Raw genomic sequence first — 17,623 nt, forward strand, 5'->3', positions numbered from 1 at the left:
GAGGATTGCATTGGTTATGGTACATGGCAGCTGCACCTGCAAGTCAAATTTCATGAGACTAGGAAGGAAACCGAATAGTAGTCAGTAGTATATCTGGCGGTTCTTGATGCACTGTTACCCTGAGTGCTTTCTTCGCATGTGCAGATCTGTTTCCCTACTGTCCCGAAGAGAAGCTTGGTAGCGGGCAGGGGTCTATCTCCACCGAATCGACCTATGTTGCGTTTGGAAAATTTGAGGGGTGTTTGTATCTCCAAGTTTTGTACGAACATGGTTCGTTCGTACTCGCCTTCAACTCTAGGTTCGGACCGCTTTTGCAGCAAGTGATGGTTGATCGATCTGGCTACACCAAAGCCGCCGTTTCATTACATATCCTGGAAGTTCCGGAAACATGAAGTCGAGTTCATCTCCTACGCTTTCTCATCTGTAGTTTTTGGCGAGTTCGAGTTAATAAGTCAACCTGGCATCGCCGGACAGGCCGTATATATGTAGGCTGCCTGAAAAAGGCGCGACTGTACGCGACTGTAGGAATTCAACCTGCACAATTGGTTACTTCAATGGCTGAATTTTATGGTTAGAAAAACTCAAACAGCTCAGCGGCTTCATTTGTTAATTGTTTAGGTCCTTCGGGGAGTATTCCTATAGACCGCAGAAACGATAGAAGCTAGGCAAATTAACAAGAACAGAAAAAGTTACTAAACCGAATTTAAATCAATTAAAACTTTACATAGACATGCAAACTTGATTGAAGTGTAGAATTTAAGTTTGTATCAAGTTCTTCTCTGGTGGTGTAAGTACCGTAGCACAAGCCGTGGCTATCGCCGGGTTCCGCGGGACCCGAGTCGGAAAGTGGACTTTAGGTTCGGCAGATGGAAGATGAGTCTCCACAGAGCTTGGGTCAGCAGTCGTGGATATCAAACAAACTCCCAAGATCTGCTGAGTACAAGATTTATCATCCACTGAAGCCATACTGTACGGCTCATCCAACGATTTTGGTGTCATAAATATGGATGCTGAAGCGGATGCCAACGGTGGGCCCGGAGGCATTCGGCGTGCGGTAAGACAAACCCGGCCTGGGGGTTCCGGCCGAGTCAAGGCGGGACCCTCGGAGACCGTCGCGCAAATCCCGATCCTTCAAAGAACTGCCGGCTGACCTGATTATGTAGTGTGACCAATGCAGGCTACGGAAGGTGTGTTGTCCCATGCCGCTTCGGCTGCGCTGAGATGCAACATCAGGAGCCAAACCCACTCTTGCCCAGAAGGCCCGACGCACTAACAGTCCATAGATCAGATGTGACAAAGAGTCGCCATGCTCGAACTGCAAGAGTGCTAAAAGATCATGCAGCTCGACGGGGCTGGGGCAGAAGCCCAAGGAGCCGAGACAGCGAGTCCTGATCTCAAGCCAATAGTATGTCCGCCGGTCCCCTGTGTGGCATCAGTCAGGACAGGGGTTGGGTCAGGTCCGTAGCTGACAACGACAAGCGAGAAGAAGATAGACGATATGCAAGAAAGCCTGGCCAGCATCGAGACTTTGCTGCGGGATCTCACAACCGGGTCCGGCTCCACGGCCGGGGCGATCCAAGCCGTGGCCGCGTCCCTCTCGGCAGAGACAGACAAACTCCAAAGATCGACGGAGAGAGCCACACCGTCGTCGTCGGCATCGCGCGACGACAATGACGGCTCCACGATTTTTGACCCAGAGGATGCCGAGTCCTTCGAGGGGAGCTCATCACTGGCTGCCCATGCGGCATTTGCCTCCGAGCTCGTTTCTCAGGCGGTGCAGAGCAACATGCTTGCCGCCGGCACGCCCTACAGCGCGCCAAACCCGCGCATCGAAGCCGCGCTCTCCTCGCTCCGGCAGATGGTCGACCTGCAGACGACCCGCCAGGGCATGTCCGGCGGCGAGGCGCCCCCGCAGAAGACCATCCACGTGGGGCGCGGCCGGCTGCGTGACCTGCCGATGCCGCCGATGGACTTTGTGATCGAGAAGCTGCGTGACCTGAAGGGGGCGCCGGGTCCGATGATGCTCCTAGTCGTGACGTGCTTCACGGACATCGAGGACTTCACCAACCGGTGTCGGCGGCTGTACTTCTGCACCGACGACGCCGACTTCTCCGAGAGTCTCTTCATCATCGTCAACGCGGGGCTCATGTACCTGTTCTTCGAGGGCAGCGTGACGGCGCCGGCCGGGTCGGCCGAGAAGGCCCGGCTCGAGCGGTGCTGCGCCATGTGCCAGGGCAACGTGGAGGCGGCGCTCGCGCACCTGCCACTGCTGATGCCGGCGACGCTGGAGAACGTCGAGGCGCTGCTGATGGCGGCCAGCTTCGCCATTGACCTCAGCCGGCCGAGCCTGAGCTGGCTGCTGACGAGCCGCGCCGCGCACATGTGCCGCACGCTGGGCCTGCACCAGGAGAGCAGCGTCCGCAACGACCCGCCCGAGGTCCGCGCCAACAAGGCCATCCTGTTCTGGAGTACGTACATGCTGGACAAAGGCCTGAGCCTACGGCTGGGCCGCGCCAGTGTCCTGCAGGACTACGACATCAGCGTGCCCAGCGTGCTGCACCAGACGCATGTGCAGCACCCACACGGGAGCCCACCGAGCGAGGCCATCCTGAGCCTCTGGATCAAGCATGCCGAGGTGCAGGGCAGGATCTACCAGAGGCTGTACTCGCCCGGCGCCCTGCGGCAGAGCGAGGCGGCACGGTCGCAGCAGGTGCAGCTCGTGGTGAAAGATCTGCAGTTTCTGCTGCAGGAGACGCTCAGGTTGATGGAAGATGTGCGGATCCATGCAAAGACTCGGGAGGAAAAGATGTTTGAGATCGTCCTGAAGAGCGACGAGGTCAGCTACTATTCGAGCTTGGCATTGGCGTTCCGCGCCCTGCCTCCCAGTGGCACGGGGGCGAGCTTCTCGTTTGCGGATGAATGCCTGGACTCGGCCCGAGCGGCCATGAAGAGCCATCAGGAAGCCATGGCCATGATGGACGACAAGAGCTTGGTGATAGTGTATTTGCACTGGTGAGTGTCCGTCGAACGCACATCCCAACTTGGGTACTAACATCTTGCAGGACCATTCTCTACGCACCCTTCATCCCCTTCATCGTGATATTCTGCCATGTCATTGAGACATCATCAACGTCAGACCTGCAGCTCCTGGAGCACTTCATCCTATCTTTGAAGGATTCCTGCCAAATCTCGGCGGCAGTGGACAAGCTACACCGGCTGTCGAAGGTGTTGTACCATGTTGCGTTACTCTACGTCGAGGCCAAAACGCAGCAGTCGCTTGACCAGGACATGGTGCCGGTGGGGAATGAGTTTGACATGTACCTTAGCCAGCTTGGTTTCATGCCAATGGACGAGACAATGGCAGGAGGGCTCGGCGATACCGCGCCTGATGACATGACGAGGAACTTGTTGCAAACTACACAGCTAGGCGACTGGTTTTCTGGAGGAAACCACATCATGGGGTTGGTGGAGGAAGACTTGTCGACATTCAATACTTCTGCGTGGTAGATGGCGGTCCGTTCTTTCGGGTTGAAACTGTTTATAGATGTTCACTTCACGGTCGGCTTGAATACTGCGATTATTGGTCAACAAATAGAAACTCTTGATGGTGCCTTTGTTCCTCTCCGCCGTGGAAGCCTCCACATGTCTAGAATAATGTCTAGACTAGTATCACATATGTACAAACCCGATAGCACGCACGCCCGCTGAAGCAAGGTTAGGGTGTTCTAACCCAGCTTGGCGGCCTCGCCCTGTGCAGACCCCGTTCGCTCAGCCTCTAGTTGCCTCTCGGCCTCTCTGTAGTACTTGGCGGTGTCGACACCGTGCTGGTTGTGGTTGACAAAGTTGAACCACGGGATGCCGTACATGAACAGGGCAGAGTATCTGCTCTGGCGGGCGGCGACACCCTGCATGTGGGGGGTCAATCTGCTCTCGCCGTAGAGCGGCTCGCCGGCCTTGACCTTGGCAACCATCTCCTTCATGTCCATCTCGACCTCGCGGGCGTTCTCCGACATGCCGTAGAACCGGACTGTGATCCATGTTAGCATGGCGGTCCTCCTAGGTTCTCTCCGGCTTCTTCCGGTCGCCGCTCAACCCTGTGACGTACATGTAGATTGCTGGTAGAAGTAGAGGAAGCCACCGATGGCTCCGATGACACCGGCCAGGCGCATGGCTCGTGCGAAACCGCCTCGCCCGACGTGCGATGGTGCGAACTTCTCCATCAACAGGAGAGCACCTGGTCCTCCCGCAGCCATGCCGAGACCCCAGGCATAGTCCGAGGGCCTAGCGTAGCCAATCACGCGCTTGAAGTGCCTGCCCTATCGTCAGTGTTCCACGTCTCGCCGCCTACGACGTCGAGGGGAGGGAGGGGGGAGCGGAGGGTTGTCGTCGCGGAAGCTCGGGTGACATGAAAACATACGGGTCATTGTCGATGAGCTGTATCCAGGTTAGCTAGCCGTCGCTGCGGCGTGGCTCGGCCAATTGAGGCGGAACGTACAGGGTAGTCGGTCTTCAAGACCTTGCTGGGAACGTAGGTCGGTTGCGTCGATGCCGTCGCCATGTTTGCGGACTCAATGGGGCCTGTCCAATGGGTGGGCTACGGAGCTCTTGCAATCGGTCGAAGTTGATTCGAAGCTTGAAATCGCGGGTGGCCCGTCTCGGGGATTAGGTAAGCGGCTCAACGTCGGAGTTTTCCACCTCCCTGGCCCCTCTCCAGGCCGCCCAAGAATTGCCCAGCGACAGCGACGCTACGGCCGCCCGTCCTGCCGCCCCAGGGGACCCCCCAAGTTTAATTGAGACGCGCCTCAAGTGAGGGCCCGACGCGTCTCCCAGATTCGGTGATCAAGCAGAGGAACGTACCGCCAACAACCACAACCATTTTCGCCCGTTTTTGACGCCGCAACATGGCCCCTACAACGGCAAACGGCCCAGTGGTGAACGATGACTTGGATGACTATGGAGTCGACGATTTCGGCGTGGATCCCTTTGCCGAATCGGGCGACGACAACACCAATGCTCCAGAGTCACAGTCCAAGAAGCGCAAGGACGCCTCTGGGCTTGGTATTGACGAGGCAGTTGCTGTATCGAAGAAGGCCAGAGTCCCCAGGGTGAAGCTCGACGACACGCGTCTTCTATCGGACAAGGGAATCCCGAAGCTGCGGAGGAAAGCTGGCGATCTCAAGTTCAAAGGCAAAGGGCACGAGGTAGGTTGCACTGCACATCGAGCATGGCAGGTGAAGCGGGCTGACAAGAAGTCATCAAGTTCTCGGACACTGCCCGTCTTATGTCGTTCTACCAGCTTTGGCTGGATGATCTCTTTCCCAAAGCAAAGTTTCTGGATGCGGCAGCCATGGTGGAGAAAGCAGGCCACACCAAACGCATGAGAATGGCTCGGATGGAATGGATTGACGAGGGAAAGCCGAGAGACCCAGTAGACGACAATGATGATGCAGATCCCTTTGCGGAAACAGAGGGCCGCGATGCTGCCAAATTCCCCCCCAGGGTGGCTCCCATATTCCAGAACAAAGCACGCCAGAAAACCCCATCGATTCTAGGCGATGATCTGTTCGGAGACCATGATCTCTATGATGCAACTCCGAAGGCTCTAAGGAAAGGCGCCACTTCTAGTGCAGCCACGGAAGTCACCAGCGGCGTGAAGGGGCTGGCAGTTGACGAGCCCGATGAGGAGGAAGACTTGGATGCCCTCATGGCCGAGGAGGAAGCCCAGAGGGCCGCCCCGAAGTCAATATTTGGAAATGGACAGGTCACGCACAAGCCCGTCCAACACATGTCCGAACCCGACGAGGATGACTTGGATGCGCTCATGGCGGAAGCAGAGGCAGTCAAACCAGGCCCCGCCAAAGCCGCACCAGCCAGCACTACCAGACCCCATCAACAACCGCCGGATGGCGATGAGGACGACCTCGATGCTTTAATGGCCGAGGCCGAAGCTCAAGAGGCTGCTCCCCCAACGAAATCGGTCACCAAGTCAAACGAAGACAAAGCGCCGTCATCACCGAAAGCAGGCGCCGATGCTGACGAGGAGGCGGCGATGGCAGAGATGGATGGGCTATGGTGAGAATGGAACAGGACGCGCGGATGTAGATGTAATCATATTATGAACCTTTATGACCGTCTTTCACGGCATACAACGACGAATGCCGAAACTAACATCCACAATCTTGAGTCTGTTGTGAAGCCCACTCACCTAACGTTAGGACTGTTCCCGCATGCGGGTGTCGCAATCATCAGAGTCAACTCTGTGTTTTCAGAATATTCACTAGAAAAGGCCGAGGGCCAGAGCTGAGACAGACGTAGTCTTACAGAGAAGAAGGGTTAAATCAGTTGCGCTTGTCTGAGAGGCAGCTGGAGGTGGGTAAGAGAAATGTGTAGAGATGCGTTGCTCCTCTCATGAGTGTTTGAGTGTCTGCGTCACCTATTTGAATCAACCCCACCAAATGATCGGTGTCTAATGCTCCCGACCCCCCACTAAATGAATGTAGCTGACGACAAGGACACCAGCACCAAATGTCATGACCGCACAACCTCGCGAGGACCCGTCAACATACGCCTGACCGAACGTAGCGAAGCGAGAGAGGTCATCATGGCGTCTCCCGACCTCGCCGAGGCCATGCACAGGCTCCACATCAGCTCCAGCTCTGACAATGTCAATATCGACGACATCCTCTTCCAGCAGGGCCCCCGAAAGCGCCAGAAGCAAGACCCGACCGCCCTGAAGTCGCAGCTCGAGATCGACTTCCTGGCGCCGTCCAACAAGTTCTCTACCGACTGGCTGAACCGCCTTCAGCAGCGCTGGGACTGCCCCACCGACCTCTCCGAGCTGTTCCGCATCGCGCCCACGCAGACGAGGACGGTCACAAGGTTCATGAGGCAGGGCCTGGAGGGCCGGGTCACAGGCTATAAGAATGTCACGGTCCCGGCCAACAGTGCGACGGCGAAGAACTCGACCAGTCTGACCCGCAAACCAGCAGGCCGCGCCGATTTCGTCAGAGGTGCGGCCGGCTTCTTCCCGTTTGCTCCTGGTGGGCTGGAGAGCGTGGACTCCATTTCTGCAAGCGAGGATCAGATGCTGAGACCTGGCGCTGTATCGGCGAATGGAACCGGCAACAAGCTCGAGCGTGTTATCAAGCTGGGTGCCGAAGGTGGTCTGCTCGAGGTCGCCCCTGGCCTTGAGCGCGGGATTGATTTCACCAAGAAGAAGAGCAAGGTGAACGAGTCGGAGGCCAAGGCGGTCGAGGCAGAATTGGATCAGGAGCCCGAGGATGCACCGGGTGCTGACGAGATCGATGGCATTCCTGCCAAGATCCCGGAGGACGAATCGGCAGAAGACGAAGAGGACGGCGAAGACATCGACGCTCTACTGCCTGTCGAATTCCCAGCTCTCGAGCCACACGCCAACCTGGCAGCATCCAGCGCTAGAAAGGCTGGGAAAGAATGGGCGCACATGGTGGACATCAATCGCGGGATCCCTAATTTCCGCGAGCTGGTCCCCGATATGGCGAGAGATTGGCCATTTGAGCTCGACAACTTCCAGAAGGAGGCTATTTACCACCTGGAGAACGGCGACTCGATCTTTGTTGCTGCGCACACCTCCGCTGGCAAAACAGTGGTTGCCGAGTATGCTATTGCGCTGGCTGCCCGGCATATGACCAAGGCCATATATACTTCACCTATCAAGGCTCTAAGCAACCAGAAGTTCCGAGATTTCAGGGAGACTTTTGATGAGGTAGGTATCCTCACGGGAGATGTTCAAATCAATCCAGAGGCAAGTTGTCTCATCATGACGACCGAGATTCTGCGAAGTATGCTGTACAGAGGAGCCGATCTCATTCGAGACGTAGAATTCGTCATCTTTGACGAGGTCCATTATGTCAATGATTTTGAGCGAGGTGTCGTGTGGGAAGAAGTCATCATCATGCTACCCGAGCATGTATCGCTGATCCTACTCTCTGCTACTGTTCCGAATACGAAGGAGTTCGCCCAGTGGGTCGGCAGAACGAAACAGAAAGACATCTACGTTATTTCTACACCGAAAAGACCTATTCCTCTCGAGCACTACCTCTGGGCTGGCAAGAATATTCACAAGATCGTCGACTCAGAAAAGAAGTTCTCAGAGAAGGGCTGGAAGGAGGCTGATCAGGCTCTCAGAGGTAAGGACAAGGCTCTTCCACCAGCACCCGCAGCTCGGGGCGGAGGCAACCAGCGTGGAAACCAGAGGGGCGGCCCTCAACGAGGTGGGCCGCAAGGCAGAGGAGGAAGAGGTGGAGGGCCTCAGCAGCGCGGTAGAGGTGGTCCTCCGCGTGCCAGCCATGCACCCGGACACATGGGTAGAGCTGGCCGACCGGGTGGATTCTCGTCAATGGCACAGGACAAGAACCTCTGGGTGCACATGGTGCAGTTCCTCAAGAAGTCTTCGTTACTGCCAGCTTGCATATTTGTGTTCTCCAAGAAGCGATGTGAAGAGAATGCAGATGCGCTCAGCAATCAGGACTTCTGTACAGCTCAGGAAAAGAGTCACATCCACATGATCATTGAGAAGTCGGTCGCACGTCTGCGACCCGAGGACCGTGTTCTTCCGCAGATCATCCGTCTGAGAGAACTTCTCTCCAGAGGTATTGCCGTTCACCACGGTGGCTTGCTGCCCATCGTCAAGGAGCTGGTTGAGCTCCTCTTTGCCCAAACTCTAGTAAAGGTCTTGTTTGCTACCGAGACCTTCGCCATGGGTCTCAACTTGCCGACCCGAACGGTTGTCTTCTCAGGATACCGAAAGCACGATGGGCATTCTTTCCGCAACCTCCTTCCAGGCGAATATACCCAGATGGCTGGCCGAGCTGGTCGTCGTGGCTTGGATACCGTTGGTACTGTCATCATTGTTGCACCTGGTGGTGGTGACGAGGCGCCTCCTGTCGTGGATCTGCAGAAGATGATCCTGGATCCGCCAAACAAGCTGCGATCGCAATTCAGACTGACGTACAACATGATCCTGAATTTGCTGCGTGTTGAGGCACTCAAGATCGAAGAAATGATTAAGCGCAGTTTCTCCGAACATGCAACACAGCAGTTGCTGCCTGAGCACGAGAAAGCTGTAAAGGTCTCGGAGGCTGATCTGGCAAAGATCAAGCGGGAGCCTTGCGACATCTGTGACCAGAGTCTAGATGATTGCCACACATCCTCAATGGCTTATAGAGAGTTGACCCAGGAACTACACAAGGGCATCACCACTATCCCAATTGGACGCAAGATGTTCGCGCAGTCTCGCCTCATCATCTTCAACAAGGATGGTGTACGAACTCCCGGTATTCTGTTGTCCGATGGCGTAAGCACCAAAACGTCGGGCGGTCAGCCAATGGTTCATGTTTTTGAGATTCGCACCATGCGCGAGACTCGTGATTCCACTGATATCCTGCCATTCTTGCCGGCTTTCAGAAACCTCTACACACTCCTGCCGCAGGCCAAGAGGAACATCCACTTCAAGACGAATCATGTCCCGCTGGGTGATGTGGAGTGTCTGACCAAGACGCTAACGAAGGGCATTGTGCCTGATATCTTCCAAGGTGGCGACACGTATGTCAAAGCTAAGGAACGAATCTTGAAGATTTGTAAGACATGGGAGACAGACATGTGGGATGAGATGGACTATGGGAAGATCAAGAGCATGCAGCTGCAGGAGCTCATGAAGAAGCGGCACGATGAGGCCACAAAGGCTGCAGATACCGCTCCTGTGCACTGCAAGAACTTCCTCAAACATGTATGTTCTTCTCTCTTGCCATCATACTGACAATCAAGCTAACCTCAAGCAGTTCGCCATGTGCCACGATCAGTGGCTCATTCAGGAGCATATCTCCACACTCCGCGCTTCCCTGGCCGACCAGAATCTGCAGCTCCTTCCCGACTACGAGCAGCGCATCCAAGTGCTGAAGGATTTGTCCTTTATTGACAGCGAATCCCGCATCCAACTGAAGGGCAAGGTGGCTTGCGAGATCCACAGCGCCGATGAGCTCGTCCTCACCGAGCTTATTCTCGACAACGTGCTGGCCGATTATGAGCCCGCCGAGATCGCCGCCCTTCTCTCCGCTTTTGTGTTCCAGGAGAAGACGGACGCTGTTCCCCAACTCCCGGGAAAGCTCGAGCAGGGCATCAAGACTATAATCGGCATCTCGGAGAAGGTCAATGAGGTACAAACGGTACACCAGGTGATCCAATCAACGGAGGAGGGCAGCGATTTCGTAGTGCGCCCGCGCTTTGGCCTCGTGGAAGTCGTGTACGAGTGGGCTAGGGGTATGAGCTTCCGGAATATCACGGACTTGACGGATGTGCTCGAAGGCACCATTGTGAGGACCATCACGAGGCTCGACGAAACATGTCGCGAGGTCAAGAATGCAGCACGGATAATTGGCGACCCAGCGCTGTACCAGAAGATGCAGGAGGCCCAGGAGATGATCAAGAGGGACATCACGGCCGTGGCGAGTCTGTACATGTAGAGAGATAGCCGCCACGAGCAAATAGCGGTCAAGACCGCGTGTTAGTTGCTCTTACGATCAGAAGAAATGCCAAAAGATAGGAAGCAATCGCATCATGAGTCATGAATGAAGCAATCATGCTACAAAGCTCGGTCGATTTTGCTTGCTAGAGACCTTTAGGTACTGACCGTCTCACCATCATTACCCAGCCCATCTTCATTGCCCGGCGTATTATGACCACCTTGTGCATCATCGTTGCCTGGTTGATCATTACTGTCCGATTCATCCTCGCTGGACTCATCGTCTGTATAGTCCGGCTCATCGTCGTTGTCCACTTCCTCGGGGAAATCCTTTATATTCCCGGGTACCAGCACCATCAGGTCGTAATTCACCATGTGGCCGTGTGGGTCTGGTCCGTGGAAACCAAGGCCGCCGTTCTCGACGAGTTCCCACTCGTGATCAGTAGGATCGTCGAGATCCGAGTGAAAGCTCCACGCGATGAAACCGTCATCAGTAAGCATGACAAGGAAGTCATCATCGCCCATCACTCGGGTGCAGACGCCCATTCTTGGCGTTGCGTAGCCGTGGGGGGCCTGTGAGAACAGATACTGGCTTTGCCAGCCCTCCTTCGTGACGATCACAGGTTAGCAATACTCTCAACAACACATGTCTCTAGTGACAACATTGGAAAAGAGAAGAGGCATGGGGATTGCATACCACGCGAGCCCATCTCTGGCGAAGATCTTGCATATCGATCCACGCCGGGGAGGTATCATCTGGCCCCTTTATATCCATAGAGACACCGTACTCTTCGGCATATGCTTTCCCTCTGTTTTCACCAGAAGGACGGGTTGTTGGGGTGACGCCGCAAAAGGCCGCCTCACATAACCTCCAAGGGCCACACAGCTTCTGGCAGTCAGTGTCGCTGTTTCTGCCGACTACATTCGCAACGAGCAAATGAAACCTCGTCGGCTCCCAAGGGCCGGGAAAGGGTTGGTATACTACTCGGCGATTCCAAAAGTGGGCTGAGCCTATAAAGTGCGGCAGGCGAGGACTGTCCCTTCTGCGCAGGCCGCAAGCGTACCACATGTCGGTACTGAACTCTTCCCGGAAGATATCGAAAGTCACCCATATCGTCACCCTGTCGGCAAGTTCAGTATCGATGGCGGGCTCGTGTGCGATCCGCCCAAGGACCAATCCAACCGTGTAGAGGCCGAAGTTGTTTGCTTTTGCCGTATTTGTCGAGACAAAAACTTTGTCGGGGTGGTCTTGGCTATGAAGCCAGCCCCCATAGCTTCTGATGATTTTTGGCCACCAGGTAAACTTCCAGTTAGTAATGTTAACCTTCTTAACCCAAAACTGTAGACGGTCCTTGCGGCGCTTCAATACCGGTAGTGCCATTGTGCAGTACACAATATCCGGGTCGGATGGGTGGAGGAAGGCGTTCAGGGTCTTGTGGCAATGGCGCGCCTGATCGAGGCCTTGTTCGCATTCCTCGTATGCTTCGAGCGGCGTGAGAGGTCTGAAAGAAACCGTGGGCCTTCCCCATCGTCCCACGTGTATTTCGCTGCAGCCTGTGATTGCAACAAAACGGCTTGCGTCTACTACACATGACCGTAGTTCTGTTTCAGTGTCGAAGACAGACGTCTCGTTGGAGCTGTGGTTCCAAACATGGCTGTACTTGTCAGTTCTATACCCCAGCACTATAAATTCATACAGAAAACGACAACTTACACCGTTCTGCCGAAACGTACAACTACCAATTCTCCGCTTACTCCCATAAGGCGTAGCTTCTCTGTAGTCTCCTCCGTGTGACGCAAAACAACCTGCCATATCTTGCGCGACTTGGTTCTCAGGTTGTCGAGTATGACTATGGCTCCGTTATCAGGGATCCAAGTGATCAATCCATCTTGGTACATCGCATTTTTGCCAACGGATTCCCTACTACCTGAGGTATGGGAAGGCCTTGAAAACTGGCTGTAGTATGTGTCGCCTTGAGTTTCCTCTCCGGTTGTGCCTGGTGATTTGCACTCCAACTGAAAGAAGTGTTCGTTTTCCCAGCAGAAGAGCTTAGTGAGCACTGATCTGTACTTGCCACTGGTCCTGGGACCAATCGAATGAAAGGCTTTAAGGAGCCGTGCACCGCCATCCGAGTCTTGTTGTTGAGTGAGTGACGAACCGTAGAAGGAGGTAGGAGATTTCGTAGGGGAGACGTTAATCCTGTCCACTGGAGATGTGTTTCCTGTGATCTGAGCTCCGGGAGTATTGACTGCCATCCGCCAGAGCGAGGAGAATCCGAATTTCGCAGCAAGACTGCTGGCTGTGCGCGGGTCGACAAGTCTCGAAAACCATGTCTTGGAAACTTGCACGCTTTGCAAATAATCAGTGGTGCTGAAATAGTCGACGACCATCAGGAAAATTTCAAAAGGTGCAGCTGCTAGTATGTCTTTTCTGAAAGGTTTCTCGAGAAGACTCTGCTCGAGCTGGCGACGGTCGTTGATATCCAATGAATCAAGAAGCGCATCGAGATCTTTTTCGAAACGTGTCCAGTCACGATAGTAGTTCCCCGCTCGCCGTGGCCAGGTGGACTGCCAGTTGACGACATTCATCTTAGTATGCGGTTTTCGGATAACGTACAGCGATGTCTTGTGTTGAGAATGATCGACGACACCGATGTGTCCGAGATGAATGCAACCAAACAAAGCAGGATCAAGTCGCCGATCTCATATCGTTTAAATAGCTCTGAATAATGATGCCATGTGGAGCCGTTTGTCTCCATGTGAATTTTAGGAGTGTGTTTACCGATTACTCCTGCCCAAAGATTCACCTGCTTGGACTTCGCTGCCTTGATTGTTCACAATGGACCTTTGTTGCAACAAATGAAAAAAACTGGCAAGTGCCATGCAACGCCAGACTTGGTAAATATTTGGTAGCCATGTCAAGAGCTAGTATCTTTAGAATGCTCACTTCACGTGTCCATTTATCAGGGGGTTCTGCAGTTTGCGCGGCCCGCTGCTACGTCACCGCCTGATCAACCTTTCTGATTATGGAAACATCACTCCTCTTCTTCTAAATATCACGAATCGCTTCCCATTTTGTCGGATAGAGCTTGTTGACATCGCTCTGGCGCTCCAAAATCTGGAGAGTTAGCCCCTCGGATGCATGGTGCGCAATATGGCAGTGCATGAGCCAGACGCTAAGTTTCTCAATTGGCATCATTATGCCTCTCAATTATAGATCGTAACGAGCCTGAGTTCTTCAGATTTCTTGACACATGGTGCCGCCGACACGCTATTTGCGGAGCCCGCACATAGGCGAATCTTGAATCAAACTTACAATGATGGCATCCATCTATGAAGAGTCAGAGTCAAGATCAAATTATTCTAGTCTGAACTGGACTGGTCTAGACAAAGCTAAACCATTCAGAGCGAGAGCCTCAGTGACTCTATGCGGAGCTTCCAATCGATTATCTCTTGGAGGTTAAAAGCCATCATGCCCTTCCTATAAGGCATATCCGTGAGCATCACCTTATCATGTCCCAATGCTAGATTGGTCTACTTCGTATCAACACTAGTTATAACCTTTTCCGTATATATAGAAAATCGCTCGTGTTTTAAAGTACTAAGAGCGCCATTATCAGTTGCAAGACCTATACTAAAAGCTATACACTTGAAGTCGAGCGGCTAAATGCCGGGCCCCACAAAGTCCGATAACGCCGAACGTCCCAACTGGCCCCAAGCCTGAACAGTCGCATCACGACTTGCAACCAAACTCGGGTTTTATCGCCATCGATTCTGCGTTGCTGTTGCTCATGCGACAACGGCGGACACGATGCCTCCAAAGCGTAGGCGCGTCGATGCCGAGAGAGACGTCGAGGCTCGATCGGCAACGACAAAGCGGCCCCGCTTAAGTGCATCCCGCGACTTCGTATCGCCACTCTCCGACGAATTACTCGTCCGCATCCTCACGTACCTATCGCTTCCGCAGCTCCTCGAGGTTGCGCCGGTCTCGCGACGATTTCACAGACTATCGGAAGACTCACAAGTATGGAAGCGACTGTACTACTCGAGATTCGTCCTCCCCCGCGCGATGCGCATCCCTGGGTTCCGCGACGGCTCAGCGCGTGAAGGAAAGCTACATTACACGTCGCGGAAAGCCGTCTGGGCTGATGGCAGGAGAGGCGGGTGGGTGGATATGCGGAGTGAAGAAGATAAGGCATCCCGCGACTGGAAACGGCAATATAAGCTCAGACATAACTGGTCCAAGGGCAAATGTGCTGTGGAAGAGCTGAGAGTCGGCGACGTCATACCTTCCACTGGGATGGAAGCACCTCGGAAAATGCTTGTGAAGGTGTGCGAAGGCATCGCCGTGACAGCAGATGTGGCTTCGGGGCTACGCGCTTGGGATCTCAAGACGAAACAGCTGGTGGCGCACATTAGTCTATCTGATCCAGACTCGGGGGGTTTACCGAGTTGTCTTGCTCTTGATGATCAAGACATCCGAAATAACGCAGTGGGCATTGCAGTCGGGTTCAATGATGGGAGCTTCGGTGTGTGGAAACTCGACCTTGAAGATCATCGGTTGGTCAGAAGATATCGGCATGAGAAGTCGACGAACGGCGGTCTAGCCGGGGCGGCATTCTCATACCCTTACTTACTGACAGCGACCGAGTCCGTTCTGATCTCTCTATACACCTTCGACCGACCTATTTCGACCCCACAAGAAGGCAAAGAATCTGAGTCGGATAGCGAAACCGAGAGGGGTTCCGATAGTGAAACTGCTCCCGAGTCTGATCACCATGCTGAGGACCACATGGGCCCATTACGCAAGCCGCTGGGCAGACCAAAACAAGGCCAGCCTTTTCCTACCGGAACAAGCCTCCCTGCTCCATATCTTCTAACTTCTCTGAAATCTCACACGTCACGAGCGCCTTTGGCTCTGTCAATCCGCAAGTCGGCTGGTCGCACAATAGCCTCCATTGCATATACGTTCTCGACTCTACAAGGATGGTCGCTGGGCATCCAGGACTTGCATCTAAAGGCTGGATACTCTAAGTCGAATGAAATGCCAGACATCACCACGACCAGGCTGGCATATACTCTGCCGGTTAGGGGTGCAGGTCAAACACCGTCACCACCCACTTCCCCGGCGCGGCCGCGTACGGGACTACGCAGGCTGGAATCTGGCGTAGATGAAGACGGCCCTATCAGCATATGTTACACACACCCGTACCTCCTCGCAACCCTACCAGATAATACCCTAATTCTTTACTTGTGCACCTCAAATGCGTCGTCCTTGTCGATATCACCCGGCATCCGACTCTGGGGTCACACATCGGGTATAAGTGATGCCGAGATCACTGCGCGCGGCAAGGCAGTTAGTGTGAGCTGTCGAGGCGAGGAGATCAGAGTGTGGGAACTGGAGGGCCGGGCTGACGGGCGAAGTATCGAAGTGCGCCCGACTGCCACAAATGGTGCGGGACAGGATACGGAAGAGGAGCTTACAATTGCCGCCTTCGACGAGCGACGAAACTGGGTTGGATTTGACGATGAGATGGTCATTGTGCTGAAAGAATCTAAGGGGACAGAAAGTCTCATGGTGTACGATTTCACGTGAGCGCCATATCACATACAATAGAATGTGAATTGCTATTATTGTGGCAGAGTCAAGTATTACCAGTCACCGAAGCACTACTCAACCTCACAGAGATACAGCATCGCCCCGTGTATTTCAATCTGAGTAGTATCTTTCTCTCGGCATGATTTGGCTACCCATCCAGGGCCTGGACAACTTGTGCCCAATCCTCGTCACAGTAGGCGCCCGGCACCTGCCCATCGAAAAGACTCGCCAACACTACACGATCCGCCTGTTCGCCTCCCCACGGCTGTCGACCATGCTGTGCAATGACATTGTCAAACACAAGAACGTCGCCCCTCTCCCACCTGTGCAGAACGCGGATCTCGTCCGTGATCTTCGCAAGATGCGCCAGGTACTTCTCTGGGATCGGGGTGCCGTCGCCGAACAGCTGCTGCGTCACGTTCCTCCGAGCACCCTGGCCGGCCTGCACGCTCTTGTAGTACGCCGCCAGGCCCGTGAACAGCGTCGGGAGGCCGGTCGCGGGCTGCGTCCGCACGGCGGGGAGCCTGTGCGTCAGGACTACGCCACCGTCATCTGTCCAGGCCCAGGTCGTGTGCTTGCCCCGGCCGTACCGGGCGATCTGCGCCTCAACCTTGGCGCGCCGCATCGCCTCATCGTCCTCCTCCTGCACCTCCTTTCCAAAGGCCTGCTTCAGCGTTGACCCGCCCGCGTGCTGCCGATCGATTTTGTACGTGACCCTGCTGAGGATGCCTTTGCGGGAAATCTCGTCAATGAACTCTGGAATCTCGCGCTGGGCTCGGTAGAAGAGCTCCAGGGATGAGGACGCGGGTGTCTCACCGCCAGTGCGCGGTGCCCGGTGGCAGTAGAAGAAGACGTACTCCGGCGCGTGAGGCACCTGGGGGGACTCGTTGTGGTTGTAGATGAGCACGTCTTTGGGCGCTTCATTGGCCGGGGCGACGTTGGGGGCCAGCAGCGGGCGGTCTACGACGATGCCGATGATCTCGTGCGGCCTGTAGCCGAAGGCGTGGGCAAACTTGCTGAACTGCTCAGCGTCGTGTATCGGTAGGCCACGGAACAGCAACGCCCCATGCGTCGCGAGCTTCTGGGTCAGAAGGCCACCTTGGGCCTGGAGCGACTCTATGCTCTGTATGGCGCCCTCTATAGTAGCTGTGGATGTTTCAGGACCCTCTGCTGGACGCAATGCCAATGGCATTACAGTGCCTTCGACATGCGGAGTGCCCAGTCGACGCTGGTTGCTTGAGGGCAGGTCAAATGGTTCGAAAATCAGTGGAGAATCAGCGCTGCTCACGTTCTGGAACGCTCGGTTTGGGACATCGTCTACTATTGCTGCCATGACTTTCTGACACTACAAGCCCGTTGTTGGCTCTAGATTCTGAATATCTAGTTCTCAAAAATCATGATGTAGTGAGCATCTGAGGTTCACTATAAGATGTGGGGAACCTCCACCACACCTCGACGCACGCTGCAGCTGTTGACCTATCATCTTGAATTGGATACTGTCGTGTTTCCGACTAAAATCACGTAAT

The 17,623-nt window shown here is 54.7% G+C and overlaps 5 protein-coding genes across 5 annotated transcripts; 2 read left to right on the forward strand and 3 right to left on the reverse strand.

Moving 5' to 3' along the window:
- Window positions 1-1,003: 1,003 nt before the first annotated feature.
- Window positions 1,004-3,507, forward strand: JN550_009895 (uncharacterized protein; the record flags this gene model as incomplete). Its single annotated transcript, XM_049322016.1, has 5 exons — window positions 1,004-1,054; window positions 1,164-1,187; window positions 1,343-1,405; window positions 1,466-3,012; window positions 3,063-3,507. 5 exons carry the CDS (start codon window positions 1,004-1,006, stop codon window positions 3,505-3,507), a joined length of 2,130 nt encoding a protein of 709 aa, XP_049168217.1.
- Window positions 3,508-3,725: 218 nt separating this feature from the next.
- JN550_009896 (uncharacterized protein) lies at window positions 3,726-4,558 on the reverse strand (the record flags this gene model as incomplete). Its single annotated transcript, XM_049322017.1, has 4 exons — window positions 3,726-4,027; window positions 4,106-4,311; window positions 4,418-4,434; window positions 4,496-4,558. 4 exons carry the CDS (start codon window positions 4,556-4,558, stop codon window positions 3,726-3,728), a joined length of 588 nt encoding a protein of 195 aa, XP_049168218.1.
- A 6,096-nt stretch (window positions 4,559-10,654) lies between these two features.
- JN550_009897 (uncharacterized protein) lies at window positions 10,655-13,087 on the reverse strand (the record flags this gene model as incomplete). The annotated part of the gene is made up of 3 exons (XM_049322018.1): window positions 10,655-11,104; window positions 11,196-12,153; window positions 12,213-13,087. The coding sequence occupies 3 exons, from the start codon at window positions 13,085-13,087 to the stop codon at window positions 10,655-10,657; spliced, it is 2,283 nt and encodes a 760-aa protein (XP_049168219.1).
- A 1,222-nt stretch (window positions 13,088-14,309) lies between these two features.
- On the forward strand, window positions 14,310-16,094 carry JN550_009898 (uncharacterized protein; the record flags this gene model as incomplete). The annotated part of the gene is made up of 1 exon (XM_049322019.1): window positions 14,310-16,094. One exon carries the CDS (start codon window positions 14,310-14,312, stop codon window positions 16,092-16,094), a length of 1,785 nt encoding a protein of 594 aa, XP_049168220.1.
- A 151-nt stretch (window positions 16,095-16,245) lies between these two features.
- On the reverse strand, window positions 16,246-17,430 carry JN550_009899 (uncharacterized protein; the record flags this gene model as incomplete). The annotated part of the gene is made up of 1 exon (XM_049322021.1): window positions 16,246-17,430. The coding sequence occupies one exon, from the start codon at window positions 17,428-17,430 to the stop codon at window positions 16,246-16,248; it is 1,185 nt and encodes a 394-aa protein (XP_049168221.1).
- Between the last annotated feature and the right edge of the window lie 193 nt (window positions 17,431-17,623).

Source organism: Neoarthrinium moseri (genome assembly GCF_022829205.1).
Source record: "Neoarthrinium moseri strain CBS 164.80 chromosome Unknown scaffold47_Wmoseri_CBS_16480, whole genome shotgun sequence".
In the NCBI taxonomy this organism is placed as follows: domain Eukaryota; kingdom Fungi; phylum Ascomycota; class Sordariomycetes; order Amphisphaeriales; family Apiosporaceae; genus Neoarthrinium; species Neoarthrinium moseri.